We start from the raw sequence: 15,537 nt of genomic DNA, 5'->3' as shown, positions 1-15,537 counted from the left end.
TAATTCTTCACCACTGGCTATGCTGGTGAGGACTAGTGGGAGGTGTAAACTATGGAAGGTGATAAAAACATCTGGAGGGCTACAAGAATTGCTCATCATCATTCTAAAACAGAAGCAGTAGCAGTGAGAGCATCTTTCCAGACAATCTTGCACCCATATCTATGTAACAAATAGCCATACCAAACCACAGTTGATGGAGATCCCTTCTTTGGCTCTCTCGCCTGTAGCACCTGTCCGCTTCAACCTCTCTGAGCCAGCCAGGTCAACAAAATGAAATTTGGCAGTTCGTGTCTCGTACTCACTGGTAGGCTGGGATCCCTCAAGGAGGCCATTTGTGTCTCCATTCACCTGTGACCAAAACAAGTCCCAGAAACAGAATTCAATGAATAATGAATTTTGTTGTCATACAACACTAGCATAAACATTGACTATTGTTAGTTGTTTTGCTACCAAGTAACAGATATGTCTATAAAAACTTCCAAAAGTGACTGTTCCTATCAAGACAAAGAACTGATGGCTTCCTATTATTTAGATAGTATTAATGTACATTACACTGTACAAAATTAAAATAATAACAGACACCTCTGCCAAAAGTATACAATCTAGTAAAAAACAACAAGGAAATACAGGGAAAATAAGAGACAAATACAAAAAACAAATAGTCCAGATACACATAATTTAATATACAACATTGTAAAGGTAAAATTAATCTTTTCCTCAAATAATGGAATCCAATTTAATTTCCCTACTCCCTGCTTTCCCAAAAGATCTTGCTGTATCTCCATTTCCTGCACAACTATCCCAGTTAATCTCTCAACTACAACAAGAAGAAATGCCAGTGATGTATTCAAGTCTTTTACTCCAAGTCTCAGGTCAAGCCTCAAGTCCTTGCAAGATACTTTTAAGTCAAGTCTCAAGTTGACTCTCACGTCTGGGAGCCATCTTTGAATAGTAAAAAAGGAAGTGTGGAATGTTTCCCGGAAGGGAATAGCAAGTGTGTTGCAGGGGTTGAGGTCTAACTTGCAGAGTGTCCCTACTGCACATCAGAGGAGCTTTCTAATTTTTTTCAAAAGCTTCAGACGGATCCTTCCTTCTCAAGGCCATTGCCTATTGCATTTGCTGCTCTCTCCCAAGAAAAACTCCCCACACTCTGAGGGCAGGTCTTGTCTGCTGCTCGAAGTGAATGATGTTAGCAAGTTGGCTGTTAAAAATATACAAGTTGTGAGTCAAGTTCAGTCAGACCATCATTTATTGCCAAGTTGAGTCCAAGTCAAGTCACTGTAGTAACCTGAGTCCAACTTAAGTCAAAAGCTATTGACTCACGTGTACATCACTCTGAAGTGCACAACCAGTACTCCAACACTCTCTCCTCACTTACCAAGTGTACAGGAGAGCACACACGCATTTGGCAAAGGTAGATAGTGAAGATAGCATGGGAGCGGGAGCTCTGGACATTCATCTGGGTGCTGGCTGTGGTTCGGGACAGAGCACCCTGCTTCAGGCACTGAATCAGCTGCAGCAAAAGAAGTGTCTGTGTTTTACATTTTCTGCTCAGATGCAAGCCTCCCCATCCTGCCGCTCCCAATACATAAAAACCAAAACATACAATTTTCCAACCCTGTTTATAAACAGGCTGCATTTGAGTTTCCTGCAGAATGTTTATTTCACTATTAGTCAGAAATCAACCCCTTGGCATATTATAACAATGAGAGCCAAACTAGACTCGATACACAGTGCTTTCAGTTTCTTTCTTCTAGCTAAAATACACCTCTGAATAAAAGGTTGTGGTGAGGGAGGAAAGTTGAAACAAATGCTCAGTTGTCTCTTCTCTAGCTTTTTCTCTGCTCAAAATCATCTTCTCTAGGCAGAGTTACCTTGGAGTTACATCCCACAAAACCCACGAGAACTTACTCCTAAGTAACTGTGCACACATACTGATGTGACAGATGGACAATTAAGAAAGTGGATAAAAAGAAATTCAATTCATTTAAGATGTGTTACTGGAGAAGAGTGCTGAAGATACCATGGGCAACCAAAAAGACAAACAAATGGCTCCTAGAACAGATCAAACCTGAACTCTCACTGGAAGCCAAGATGATTAAACTGATGCTGCCGTATTCTGGCCATGTGATAAGAAGGCATAACTCATTGGGGAAAGAAGGTGGAGGGAAGTAGAAAAAGAGGAAGGTCACATGCCAGATGGATGATTCTACTAAGGAGGTCACAGGTATGAATTTACAGGAACTAAGCAGAGCAGTGGAGGATAGGGAGCCTTGGAGATGTCTCATCCACAGGTCGCCATGAGTCAAGACTGACTCAAAGGTGGTTAACAACAATAAAATGTGCACAAGTGGGATGACTGAATTCAGCTAGACCAGGAGCAACATCAATGGGTTTGGGGGGCAGTTTTCTCCCTTTAGACCCTCCAGGGGCTTCATGGATTGCCAAATTGCTCCCAGAATGAATCCGACAAACCTAGAAGTAGCTGGTAGTCTGCTTCTGGTTTTGATGCAATTGGGTTTGTTTGTTTAATTTAAATAATGCAGGGAGGCCCTGTGACCTTTTCCAAAAGTAAACTGCTTATCCTGCAAGCTTTCAGAAAAGGCAATTCACCATTTCTGTTTTTATTTTTGCTACAAACAGGGCAATCTGGGGGAATTGAGGTGAGGGGATCAGAAGGCACAATGGCAGCCTTGAGGGCTACACTTTGTCCATTCCTGGAGTACATAATATATACAGCTGTACTAGCAGTACCTCTCCCAGGGAGAATAAACAGTTCAATCACTTTTTAAAAAACGAAATGATGTAGCAATAAGGATTTGGGAAGATATGAGTTACAAAGAAATTTCAAAGTAAAGTTCTCTTGGAGAAAATAACACTGGTACCATTATTCATATATGTATCTCAATGCTTCCAAATTCTTCCTGTTTTAATTAATATTTAATTGGGTCTGTGGGAATAATGCTTGTAAGAGATGATGGGAGCTTCAGTTTGCCAACATCTGGAAGGCCAAATTATTCCCATCTCTAGTATATGGAAATCCAAACAATAAACAACAAACAAACAATGGACTAGATGGCCCTTGTGGTCTCTTCCAACTCTATGATTCTATGATTATATAAAACAAATATTGCCTAAGAAGCACTCAGAAATAAAACAAAGGTCTAAGGCTGCATTTCTACTGAAGAAATAATGCATTTAGACACCACTTTAATTGCAATAGCTTAATGCTATGGAATCCTGGGACCCGTAATTTGTTCTGGCATCAGTGCTCTCTGACAGAGACAGCTAAATAGCTCACAAAACCACAAGTCTCAGAATTCTATAGCACTGAGCCATGGCAATTAAAGCAGTGTCAAACTGCATTATTTCTGCAGTGCAGTTCTGCCTAAGTAATATTTCTGACAACATATGAATTACAGGATCTGGATCAAATGATGGGCATTATATCTGGAAATCAGAATTCTTAGTAGGAGCTAAAATCAAATATTTCTCTTAGGGATCTTTTTATAAAAAGACAATAATAGTTGGATTTTGTCAGGTGAGAAGAGCTTTTACATTCTATTCTTATAAATTATCAAAGGCACATACATTTACTAATTCCTTGAAACTGCTGACTAGCCAGACTGTTGCTGGAAAAATGTGGTTCAAATGGCACATACTTATATATATCTCTGAGCTGCTTTGAAATTGCAGCTCTCTATTATAAGGCATTAAGTATAATTACTTCAATCACCAGTTATGCATTCATTCCATTGCTAAGTAACATTGACAAGAAATACTAGAAGTTCCCTTCAAGGAGAATATTGCAAATTATTCTCCTTTCAGTGGTTACCAGTCCATATATTACAAAGGTCTGACAACAACCAGAAGCTCTCAATGATTCTCTGTGGTTGCAAAACACAGTATGTAGAGCTTAGCTGTCATGGAGAAATTTATAATCACCGCAAAAAAGACAGAATACATGGGAATAAATTCACAAGTGTGCGACAAATTAGTTATTTATTTATTTATATCTCATTCTTCAGGCAGAAGGGCTCCAAGAGAGGCTATACTGTACTTTAGAAGAACTAATGAAGAGGAGTCTGTAAATAAGTATTTGGCTGTGGAAAGAACACTTGGGATTATCTAAATCATTTTAGGTTTTATATCAATTTTGCACTGGTTCAAAATTTATATAAGTTTCACAGAGAGATAGTCTGGTGTAGTGGTTTGAGCACTGGACTATAAATCTAGAAACCAGGACTTGAAAACCCATACAATCATGAAAACCCACTGGGTGACCTTGACAAGTCACCTTCTCTTATTCTCAGACGGAGGCAAAGGCAAACCCCCTCTAAAAAAATCTCACCAAGAAAACCCTGTGATATGTTAGAATTAGGGTCATCGTAAGTTGGAAATGACATGAAGGCACATGACAGTTGCAACAACAAGTTCAAGCTTGAAAATGTTACTTTTTGGACTAAAGCTCCCAGAATTCCCCAGTGACCATACCCACTTTCTAGGAGTTAATACAGTGCGCCCGCACCATACGCGGGTGCGCCATACGCGGCCTTGAGCATACGCGCTCAAGCCGCGGCGCGCGCGTGGGGCAGAAGGGGCAGTGCGTCCCATTCAATTGAATGGGTGTGCGCGCCCGTTGCGCCCCGCCCGCGCCCGCGCTGCCACGCCGCCGCGCACAAGCCCCATTGTTTCCAATGGGGCTCGAGCATAGGCGGAATTCGCCTTACGCAGAGGGATCCAGAACGGATCCCCCGCGTAAGGCGAGGACGGACTGTAGTCCAAAAAAGTAACTTTTCAGTGCTTTGTTGTGGAGTTTGTCTTAACATTCAGGAAGTATTATTTATATACACATTTTTTGTAGAAATTTCTATGCCATACTTCTATAGAAATGTTCTGGGCATGAATACATGTAAAACCTGAATAAAATTAAAACACATCTATTCCCTAGCTGCTGTTCTCTGTGTGTGGGAAGAGGTAATGGGACATCTATTTTTTGCTTGGAGGTAGAAAAGCAGCTGATGGGATGAAATTTTAAATGGACAACTAGCCAAAGGAGGAGCCAAAGACTCCATTTCTTATTGCAGTTGCTCTTTATAAAAAGGTTGATATAGATATAACAGTATAATCACGTTTGGGCTTTAAACCTTTTAAAGGAGCAAAAGGATATCTATCCAGGGGCATCATGATAAATTTTAACAGCAAAATTCACAGTGCTTTCCATCAGCCAACACATATAGTATCAGTTAGAATTTAAAAAAGGAACAGAGTGACAAATTCAGCTGAGGAAAAGGAGGCAACAAGAATTCAAGGAGGATGTTCTGTATCATTAAAGGCAAAAATACAGATGGATTTGGGAGTTGACTCATAACTGAGAAGCAGACTATTTTATGGGTTCCACTCAAATAAGATATGTCAGCAGCTGAGTAGGATATGTAAGACAGAAGCCTCTGCAGTGAAATCAGAACACAATTAGGTAAGATTCTTAAACACAATTAGGGGATTTTCTTGTTAAAATGCTTCTGTGGTAACAGAAGACAATTTATTCTAATAGCACATATGCAAGCTCACTTCATGAGAATAAATGAAAGCTAATCTTAAAGAGAATTTTTGTTAGTGATTGTTATCTTGAGTCACCTTACCATAGCAACAGTCAGGTGGGATTTGCCATTGTACACTTGCATCTGTGCCCACACAGATGCATGGAGGCATGGATTGTATATTTTAATTGTTGTAAGCCGCCCCAATTGCGATCCACAGAGGGGTGGGATAAAAATAAATTTTATTATTATTATTACACATACATACTCCTTTCATATATAGGAAAAGTGGAGACCTTAACTTATGTGAGTGATTGTGAATATGGAATCAGAAGGAAGTACTTACACAGACTAATGAACATGGAACAGAAAAAGAGGTTCTTGTGTATAAAGACTTGGTTCACTTACCTCGTCCTGCGAGCCAATGAGACGTGATGTAACACCCGTAGTGTAGATCCCACCACTGGTATCTTCATGGATTTTGATGTTTGACTTCCGGTGGCGGGAATCAGGGTCACGTGTGCTATCAAAGAGGTCCAGGATCTCCTCATTATACAACTAAAGAAAGACAGAAAAATTGAGATATTTAAGAACAGGCTGCTTGATTTTCAAAGGACTGCACAAGTATAAAGTTCAAACAAAAATACAGTTGCCGCTCCCATCTGTGAGGATTTGGTTCTGCCTCCTTACCTCATGGATAGCAAAAAACACAGGTAGTTTCCTATGTCCATGGGCAAACACCACCACTGAATAATATGCAGCATCCATGGGTGGTCAAAGCTGTTGATCACCAGCTTGCTGATAGAAAAAGTCCTCTGTATAAAAATGGCTGAGCATGGACATGGAGAGTGCCTTAGAGAGCAACGCAGGACACAGGATTCTGTGTGAGAATTAATATACCTAATATTCTGTAACTGGAACAGTTTGTATGAAATGATATATTTTCTTTGGTTACATAATTTGATGATTTTCTTGTAACATGAATTTGGTTCACACTTTGGTGTCTACCAGGAAGGGAAGATGCTGACAGAGATAAAAATGAGAGAAGACTGAGATTCAAGGAATCCCACAAGGCAAGAAGAGTGAAGACCTGACCACAGGGCATAGAGAGGCCATATGCTCTGCAAAACAGTTCACTCCCGTCACCACTGATAACCTCACAACAATCAGGGTAGAGAAATTTAGACTTTCAGTTGCCTGGGTCTACTTCAGTCCCATGTAGAAATCTTGGGCTTGTTACAGACAGCCAAAATAAAGCTGCTTCGAGTCGCAGTGGAGATATGGTGTTTCAATGATGCATGCGTCCTAAGAGTCCAGAAGCCACACCAAAGCCATGCTTCAGTCCTTAGGGCTGGAGTGTGGCTTTGGTGAGACCTCTGGACTCTTAGGACGCATGCATCATTGAAACACCATACCTCCACTGTGACTCGAAGCAGCTTTATTTTGGCTGTCTGTAACAGGCCTTAATGAAAGAATCAGTTCTACATCACTGGCAGGCTTTGTAGAATGACACATGAATCACCTTGCCTTTTAAGGGAAAATCTTTACTTATTATCAAGAATACAGGATGTCCTTAATGGGCATGATAACAAAAAATGTTGGATTACAACTGAATGCACTTGGCCCAGGACTGGTACATAGGGAAGCAACAGTCCACTCCTGCTCATGAGCAAAACAGCAACAAGTCCTTTAGCAATTCAATCTATTTGCATATATGCATTCTCTCTTGTAAGCCCCCATCCCCACACAAACACCAATGCACCTACCTCCAAGAACTGTGCACTAACTTTGAACTCTGGTGCTGGCACACCTTGTTCCTGTGCTGCTCTCTTGCGCTCCTCTATACCACTGAATAGGTGGGAAATGGCCCGTGGAATTATGCCATTTTCTTCTTCAGAGATGTTCATATCAAAGCCAGTGCCCATGGTGTACGTCTTACCTGCACCTGTCTAAAAGAAAAGAAAACAGGACTTGTTGTTGTTGTTGTTGTTGTTATTAATGTGTCACAGGAACAAAGCTTCACTTTGATGCGGTGACAGAACATGAACCCTTGGGATCTCAATTATGCAGCTCCGTTGGTCCTTAAATTGCCCGCACAGAATCACTGCAAAGTATATAGATTGTTATTTTTGCTGCCGTTGGAGAGTTGGGGATTGTTTCATTGATTGTTATGTTGTGTTATGCTTTGACTTGTTATTGCTGTTGTTATTAATGTGTCACAGGGACAAAGCTTCACTTTGATGTGTACTGATTGTTATGGTGTGTTGTGCTTTGACTATCATGCTATGTTATGTATTGGTAATTTTTTGTAAAATTATTTGAACTGTTATTGTGTTTATTATCTAATGGTGGGGGTTATGATTGGGGGGAGGTGAGGGTAAGGGATTATTTCAAAATGTGATTTTATTGTAATTTGCATTTTATTGTCGTTTTCTGTTTTGTAATCTGCCTTGGTTCCTTCAGGAAAAGACAGAACATATTATTATTATTATTATTATTATTATTATTATTATTATTCCTAAGGCTTGTAAACATTCCTCATATTGGGTTGCTGTTTTTAGAATCTCAAATCCAGCAAGAAAACTGGTCATGTTGGCAAAAAGATTCTGGAAACTGTAACTTTTCCAAGCTCAGATATACTGTACTTTATAATTTCATTTCAGACACATCTTTCTATATGTTCCTCCTAATTAATCAAGCTAGTTAGTGTCAACTTACTAATTTTCAGGTGTTATGGGCATCACAACCTCCTAAGAACATGCTGGCCTTATAGGTGCAACATAAAAATGCATTGTGAGGATATTGGGGTGCTTACAGTGGCATCCCTATGCAGAGTGTCACCCAGTCCAAGGTGGGGGGTGGAGGCTGCTGAAATGTGATGCTGGTGGCCAAAAGGTGTGAGACAGGGGTGGCCCCTCCTGCTTTCCACTCCTGGGCTTTCTCCCTGGGAGGTGCATGTTTGCCCCCCCCCCTGCCCTGATGGGTGAAGAGGACACCCCTCTTCTGGGGTGTCACCCAGTGTGGTCCCCCCACCCCACCCCAAGTGACACCACTGGGTGCTTAGAGTCCTAGCTTTGTTAAGAGACAAACTCCCACATTTGGCACCTGTTAACACTTCTTAACAGCCAAACGTGACAAGGTATGCAGTTATACTGAACATTACAATAAATCAGAAGTTTTCAGAATTCTGACTTATTGAGTGTAGGGCAGAGTGCTCAGGCATGCTGACTCATTGCTCCCACCAAAATGAGAATGACTAAATCAGGGTTGATTTTATTTTTATTGAATTATTTTAATTTCTTCTCCGATGGCCTTAAATTTTAATTATTTAAACCATAGTCTCAATAATTAGTGACAAATATTCCATTTAGTCATCATTTTAGTAGAAATACATTACATTTAATATAAACTTATATATTCAGACAGTTATTCTTATTTTCCAATTAATTTTCAGTTCATCCAAAACAACAACAACAACAAAAACCCACAGAAAAGAGATTCCTGTATTTATGTCCACGTTCCTCCTCCCTCTTCATAACTACTCCATTTTCTCAAATTCTCTATTTGTTGACATTCTGTATCTTTTTAAATAGAGAGGGGCAAGAGAAAATGAGATAGAGTACAAAACCACTTTATGTATATATACCACCTGCAGAATAGGAATGACCAGGATGACCACTGATGAATAATTAATGCTTTGCTTATCTACATGTACAGTGGAAGCAATTGGGCAAAAGCATATCAGTATGCTACTTGTAAACAATAAGCCAGAGCTATGATGACAGGTTCAGCCTGTCAATGTAAGTGAGCAGTAGTATAAAGAGATGCCTTGGAGGACAAATAGCCAACTTACTCTCATTCGCTCATGGCAGAGGCTGTGAAAAGGGCAAAGGAATCACATACCTGACCATATGCCAACACTGTGGCATTGTATCCTTCGAAACAGCCCTCAACAAGCTTGCCCACACAGGCTGTATAGATCTGCTCCTGCCAAGTATCCAGATCGAAGACGAAGTCATAAGTAAAGGCTTTGTCCTTTCCCAGGAGTACCTGAGGTTCTCCAGGTGTTACTGAGGTGCAGATGTGACATCCTTCGATCTTCTCCTTTGGCATCTGAGGACGGATCCTTCACAAGAAAAGAAAAGAAAAGAAGAATAAAGACAATCCTCCTTTAATTCTACAACTACCCTAGAAGACTAACTATTAACCTCAGTTATTATTGCTGAACACAAAAACACCAAAGAGGCCTTCAGAAACGAAGTTTCGCAAAGGCTGAGTTCAGGCAAACAGATTCCTTCCATTATACCTTGCATACATGTGTCACAGAATCAGAAAGGTAAAGGCATACAATCTATTCAATATTTAAAAAATCATGAAAAATTTATTGGGCAAATACATTAGGCAAATCTAGAATTATGTAATACTTTTTTAAAAATAAGCTTTTATCAACTAAATTGTGCACACATTAATTTTTTGCTCATCTGCTGTTTCCTGGTAAAGCAATTCCTTTCCTACCCTATACTATAAAGTATCAGAATACTATTAGTCATCTGATATATCTCATTTTTAATAACAAGAGAACTGTGTGTCCCTATGTCTTTCTCCACCACAACTCTAAGATCACAAAATCCTGATGCCTGACACTTGGCAAGGATACTAAGCAAGGGAACATGAGTTTATTCACCTTACAGATATTTTGTTTTTTAAACTGATTAATTAATTGCAGCTAATTAAATCCTGTCTGGAGCCAGCAATACTATATTCAGACATTAGGTGACACACATCCCAAACGTTCCCTAGAGACATAGCCGGATTGAGGCAGGCCTACACACAGCTTGTAGAAATGCTTCCTTCTGCAAGACCTCCACACTCTTTGAATAGGTAAAAGATAAAAATGATAAAGATATGATAAAGATATAAAGACATCAAGAAACAGAGAGAGAGAATGAGGGGAGGGAGGGAGGGAGGAGAGCCAGTGTGGTATAGTGGGGTTTGAGCACTGGAATAGGACTTTGGAGAAGGGGGTTCAAATCACCCTTTGGCGAGGAAAACCAACTGGGTGATCTTGGGCAAATCATGACTTTGGAAGAAAGAAGGCAAAGGCAAACCCTCTTCAAACAAATTTTGCAAAAAAATCCCATGATTAGGATTGCCATAAATTAGAAATGACTTGAAGGAACACACAAAACGTGTGTGTGTGGGGTGGTGGTGGTGGCATGGGGGTGGGCAGGGAGGAGGAGGAGGAGGAGGAGGAAGAGAAGGAGGAGGAGAGTGAGCAGAGGTAAAGGCTGAATGAGCAGGACAGTGGATAGAGAGAAAAAACAGCAAGAAAAACATGGAAAGAGGGGAGAACACGGGGGTGGGTGGGTGGGTGGGTGGGGGGAGGAAACACCAGGCCAGAAAAAGGGTCTATGAGATTTCTGTTTCTCACTGTCAAACTGGGAAAGTTTGTTTGTAAACTAGAAAGGCAGATTGTATATTCTTTTAATAAAATGTAGAATATATAAATAAATGGTGTTGAACTAGTAATACAAAGTAGCCAAATACAATTAAGTTACTGGTCATATTTAAAAATAAAAATAACAATTTTGTGGCATCTTCAAAACTGACAGATGCATTGAGGAAACAGTTTCTGTGGCTAGAAAAGGTATTCCCAGTTGATAAATTATATACAACTGCACAAATGGGGAGGGAGGATTGTTAGCAGTAGGGCCAAAGAGCAAAGAAATGCAAAAGATACAGTCTATGAACATTTCTGTAAAGCTCAAGCATACAGAAAACAGAAGCAGTGACTTGTGTCTGACTATAGTTAAGGAAGTATTAGTGTGAGAGCTAGTGTGGTGTAATGTTTGAGTGTTGGACTATAACTGTGGAGACCAGGGTTCAAATCCCCACTCAGCTATCAGAATGGCTGACCTTGGGTAAATAATACTATTAAGCCTCAGAGGAGAACAAAGACAAACTCCCTCTGAACAAATTTTGCCAAAAAACCCCTGCAACAGGGTTGCCTCAGGGCCACCATAAATCGGAAATGACTTGAAGGCACATAACAACAACAAAGGCATTAATGTTTCCCATACTGGTCCAGTCCCTACGAATTTGTAAAAAGGGGGAATTTTGCTAAGTCATTCCTTCACCCCTCTATGTTGTCCATGAGAACAAGAGGGAAAGGGACTGGCAAGTCCAAACAAAACAAAACCCTAAAGTCCTGCTTAGAGCAAGGCTGGGGAAGCTTGAAACGTCCAGAAGTTGCTGGAGGTCAGCTTCCATCATCCCTGACAATTGGTCATACTGGCTGATTTTAGGGGAGTTGAAATGCTGCAGCATACACAAGGCCACAAGTTATACATACACACCTGGCTTAGAGAGACAATGACCAACTTTCTGAAGCGCCAATAGAAGCTGATCAGCTCTTTCCCCAACTACTGCTTGCAGAGATCTTGCTCAACCTTGATCACATAGCATTTAAGAGAGGCAAATATGAATGCCACAGAAAAAGTCACTTAAAACCTCAGGACAGGTTTGTGCTATGGTTTGTGAAGATCTGCTAAACCAAAAGTGCAAGGGAAATACTATCTAAAGACCTGGAAGATGTTTGACATACTTTATGTAGTTCTCTGAACTTTGGTCTTACAAGCGTCAATATGGAGCAGGGTTAGGCAACCTTTTTGAGCTGTGGCCCAGGTTGCTGTCCCTCAGACAACTGGGGGGCCGAACTCAAAATGGCGCCCGGAGCGGTGCGGAAGCTGCGTCGGGGGCGGCAATTGGCGGCAGGACCGGGCTGGGGCCGGTCCCAAGGTCTCGCCGGGCCGGATCCGGCCCATGGGCCATAGGTTGCCAACCCCTGATATGGAGGGTATACCATTGCTAAGAACAATCTCTTTACTGGGCAGTCTGCTCCAATACCTCACCATGAAAATCAGTACTGGTTTCAGATACTGGTAAGGAAGGGGTGGGGAGAAAAACCTATTTAGTAGTATCAGGTTGTCCCGACAGGCTGTCTCATGACTTCCCACCCCATTTCTAGAATGTTCAGCCCCACATGTGCATACCACCTGCATGTTGGTCAAGCAACAGCTTTGCATTAAGGAGATGGAAGTAGCTAAGCTATTACTCTGTGTAAACCAGGGCTTAATGAGTCACAAGGTGACTGGTAATAGCACTAACATGACCTGGCAGGTGTCACCCTTCTGAGATGTTATGTCACAGCTTGGTGAACACTGCAGTGCCACAGGCACAAAGGGCTTTATTCATTCAACACAAGAATCTCATAAATCCATAGGAAAAGGCACATGAAGGCTCATTCCTTTCCAAGCTCTCCAGACAAGTTGCTGCCTTATTTGCCCCCCCCCCCTTCTTGTAGAACAATATCAACTAGTATTTCAGCAACAGACTAGAAGAGGCTTAACCACCCTGCTGTGTGTGGGCTAGAAGTATTAGAAGACAATGAGGGTCACACCAGGACTTGTTTTTAATGCCCTCATGATGGAACCATCTGCCGTTACCTCTCTACTGAGAAACAGTGGAAATAAGAGAGGTCCTCTCTAAGTACTTCCCCTGCAAGGAGGCTACAGCATCCCGTCAAGCCCTGAACCAAACTTATGGGGTTGTTTCTACTTTTTTGTCTTGACACAAAGTCAACTGAAACACTTCTGTGTTTTTAAAGACTTCAATGCTTGCTTATTTCCAATCCCTAGGATCTTGAGAAAAAGAAAAGAAAAATATCCATAATATAAAAGTGACAGGAAACAGCCTTATACTAAGAGATATAAAGCAATCCTGTAGCACCTTTGAGATTAACAGAGACTAATAAATATCTGGCATAAATTTTGTTGGTTAGTCTCAAAGATTCCACAGGGGTCCTTCATACCTCTTTATGCTACAACAGACTAATGAATAACCTTATACAGAGTCAGACTATTGGTTTGACTATCTTAGTATTGTCAGATTGTGGCCTTTTCCAGTCCTGTTGGGAGACATCAGAAATTGAATCTGGGACCCTGTATATGAAGACCATGCAATCTACCACATAACTACAGTCCTTCTCCATGACATTTTCCTTAGGTTTTAAAAAAATAAAACTAACAAAGCCTTGCATATAGCTTGGTAATGTTGCCTGTGGTAGCTGGAAGTACAGACCCAGGTAATTTCAAAGCAATCCTCTTAGTGACAGAAGACACTTGAAAAGAAGGACTGAGGAATATTCAGCTATACTGAGTGGAATGTGCAGATGATAGCAGATAGAAATGTGATCAGTATGAGGCTGACAGTACCAATTTCACATTGTAAACACCTTCTGTGATCGGTCTGATAATTACAAGCTCACCTTCCAAGAACTGTGCACATGTCATACACCCCCCCCCCCCAAAAAACACTACATGCACTCTGTTTCAGTGGACAAGAATTCTGCAGTCATATTTCTGACCTAGAAAATTATCATGCATGAAACCAAAACTCAAATAAGCAAGGGCTCCACTTTTATGACCTTTCCCCATCTAAAACACGAAGGGATGCATCTTCCTTTGATTTTGCTAACATTACTAACCTACTTCCTCTGTCCAGACTAAGGTGTGTTATTTTAAAAAAGATTTTAAGTGTCTTCCACCAACCACCACCTGGAACAACAGGAACAGAGGCAATTAAATTTTCAGCAGGGAGATGTTATTACCACAAGTAATACCTCAGCCTTTCTTTTTCTCCTTAGCATGAGACCTACAGGAGGCCAAGAAAACTAGACTTAAGCTTTTTAAGAGACAGGCATACTTTGCACCCATGTCTCTTAACAAAGCCCCCAAATGCAAGTATGATAGATTATGCACATCTGACAGTGAGACTGTTCAAGACTGTGTAGCCTTTCAGAAAAGGTAGACTGTCCATCACTGAGCCCACATCCAGTTTGCAAAGGACCCAGAAAGCACCATGCAGAAAAAGAGAGGCTGCTCTGCTGCACTGTAGCTTGCATATAAGTCTCTCTGTACTGGCAAGATAGAAAAGCAGCAGCCCCCATGACATGATTGCCTTGACAACCAAGTCTCTGCAGGAGGAGGAGGAGGAGGAGGAGGGAAAGACAACCCAAAAAGAGAACACACTGATACACTATATAAAACACCACTCAGACATTTTCTCCAGTGGCCCTGACACACACAATGGTCTGGCTGTTTAGCTCCATCAGCAAAAGCCAACATTTATAGAGAGGGAAACCAATTGGGCTGGCATCCAAAGCACAAATGGGCTCTAGTCTTATACTGAAAGCCATGGCCCCTGAGGCCAAGATGGGGCTTTCTCTCTTCCCCACCCTGCTGGCAGCCTTGCTATATAGAAGTGCTTAGTCCAGGAAGATCCTCACAGAGAGGATTCGGTTCTACGATTTCCCAGTCAACTCTGATCCCATCCTAATTGTGCTTTTCACAGCAGAATACATCCTATCTCTGGTAAAAGAGGGATTAAATTCTTCCCCACATAGAAACAGTAAAAACTGACAGTCATTAAGAGACTTAATTTAAGGTTTTGTTTTCTTTTTTAATGATCCACCACTTTTCATTTCTTCTCTTCATTCATTCACACTAGAGGGTCCTCTCACACTGGACAGAAAAAAATAGCATAGGTTGGGATATCTTATACCAGCCGTTTCCTCTTTCAATCTGCAAAAAATGGAGGGTAGCAATCTTAAGAGGCATGGAATCGCAGACTGGAACAACTTCAGACTTAAGCATTTAATTGATGTAGATAGAAAGCCCAGATAATTGGAGAAAAGCTTAAGCCTAGCAGGCTCAATCAGAAAATGTGCCCCCTCCACCCGCCACAAATTAAGAGAGCTCTTTGATAAGAACATTAGTGCTTTCCCAAATTTGCTAGTATAAAACCACTTCTAACCAAGAAAGAAATTTAAGTGGATATACAAAGGGCATGGGAACATTAAAGCCCTTTTGCTAAGAGCATATATGATGAGCAAAGCATGAATGGGATGAAGACAGAGGATAAACCCATGAAATATGAC

The 15,537-nt window shown here is 41.0% G+C and overlaps 1 protein-coding gene across 4 annotated transcripts in view; it reads right to left on the bottom strand.

Annotated features, from left to right (window-relative positions):
- The window catches only part of KIF21B (kinesin family member 21B), a 90,530-nt gene that overhangs the window by 43,457 nt on the left and 31,536 nt on the right, over nt 1-15,537 (bottom strand). For all 4 annotated transcript variants that reach the window (XM_089514832.1, XM_089514829.1, XM_089514830.1 and 1 more), the window contains exons 2-6: nt 9,444-9,666; nt 7,307-7,489; nt 5,949-6,098; nt 1,379-1,513; nt 181-348 (exon numbers count right to left, since the gene is read on the bottom strand). In XM_089514832.1, coding sequence (XP_089370958.1) covers nt 181-348; nt 1,379-1,513; nt 5,949-6,098; nt 7,307-7,489; nt 9,444-9,666 — 859 coding nt within the window. The remainder of the gene's footprint in view (nt 1-180; nt 349-1,378; nt 1,514-5,948; nt 6,099-7,306; nt 7,490-9,443; nt 9,667-15,537) is intronic.

The sequence above is a fragment of the Sceloporus occidentalis genome, unplaced genomic scaffold (genome assembly GCF_023333645.1).
Source record: "Sceloporus occidentalis isolate IW3139 unplaced genomic scaffold, rSceOcc1.0.p SCAF_3, whole genome shotgun sequence".
NCBI classification, from domain to species: Eukaryota; Metazoa; Chordata; class Lepidosauria; order Squamata; family Phrynosomatidae; genus Sceloporus; species Sceloporus occidentalis.
Note: the sequence above shows the minus strand (reverse complement) of the source record. Positions and strands in the feature narration are given on the sequence as shown.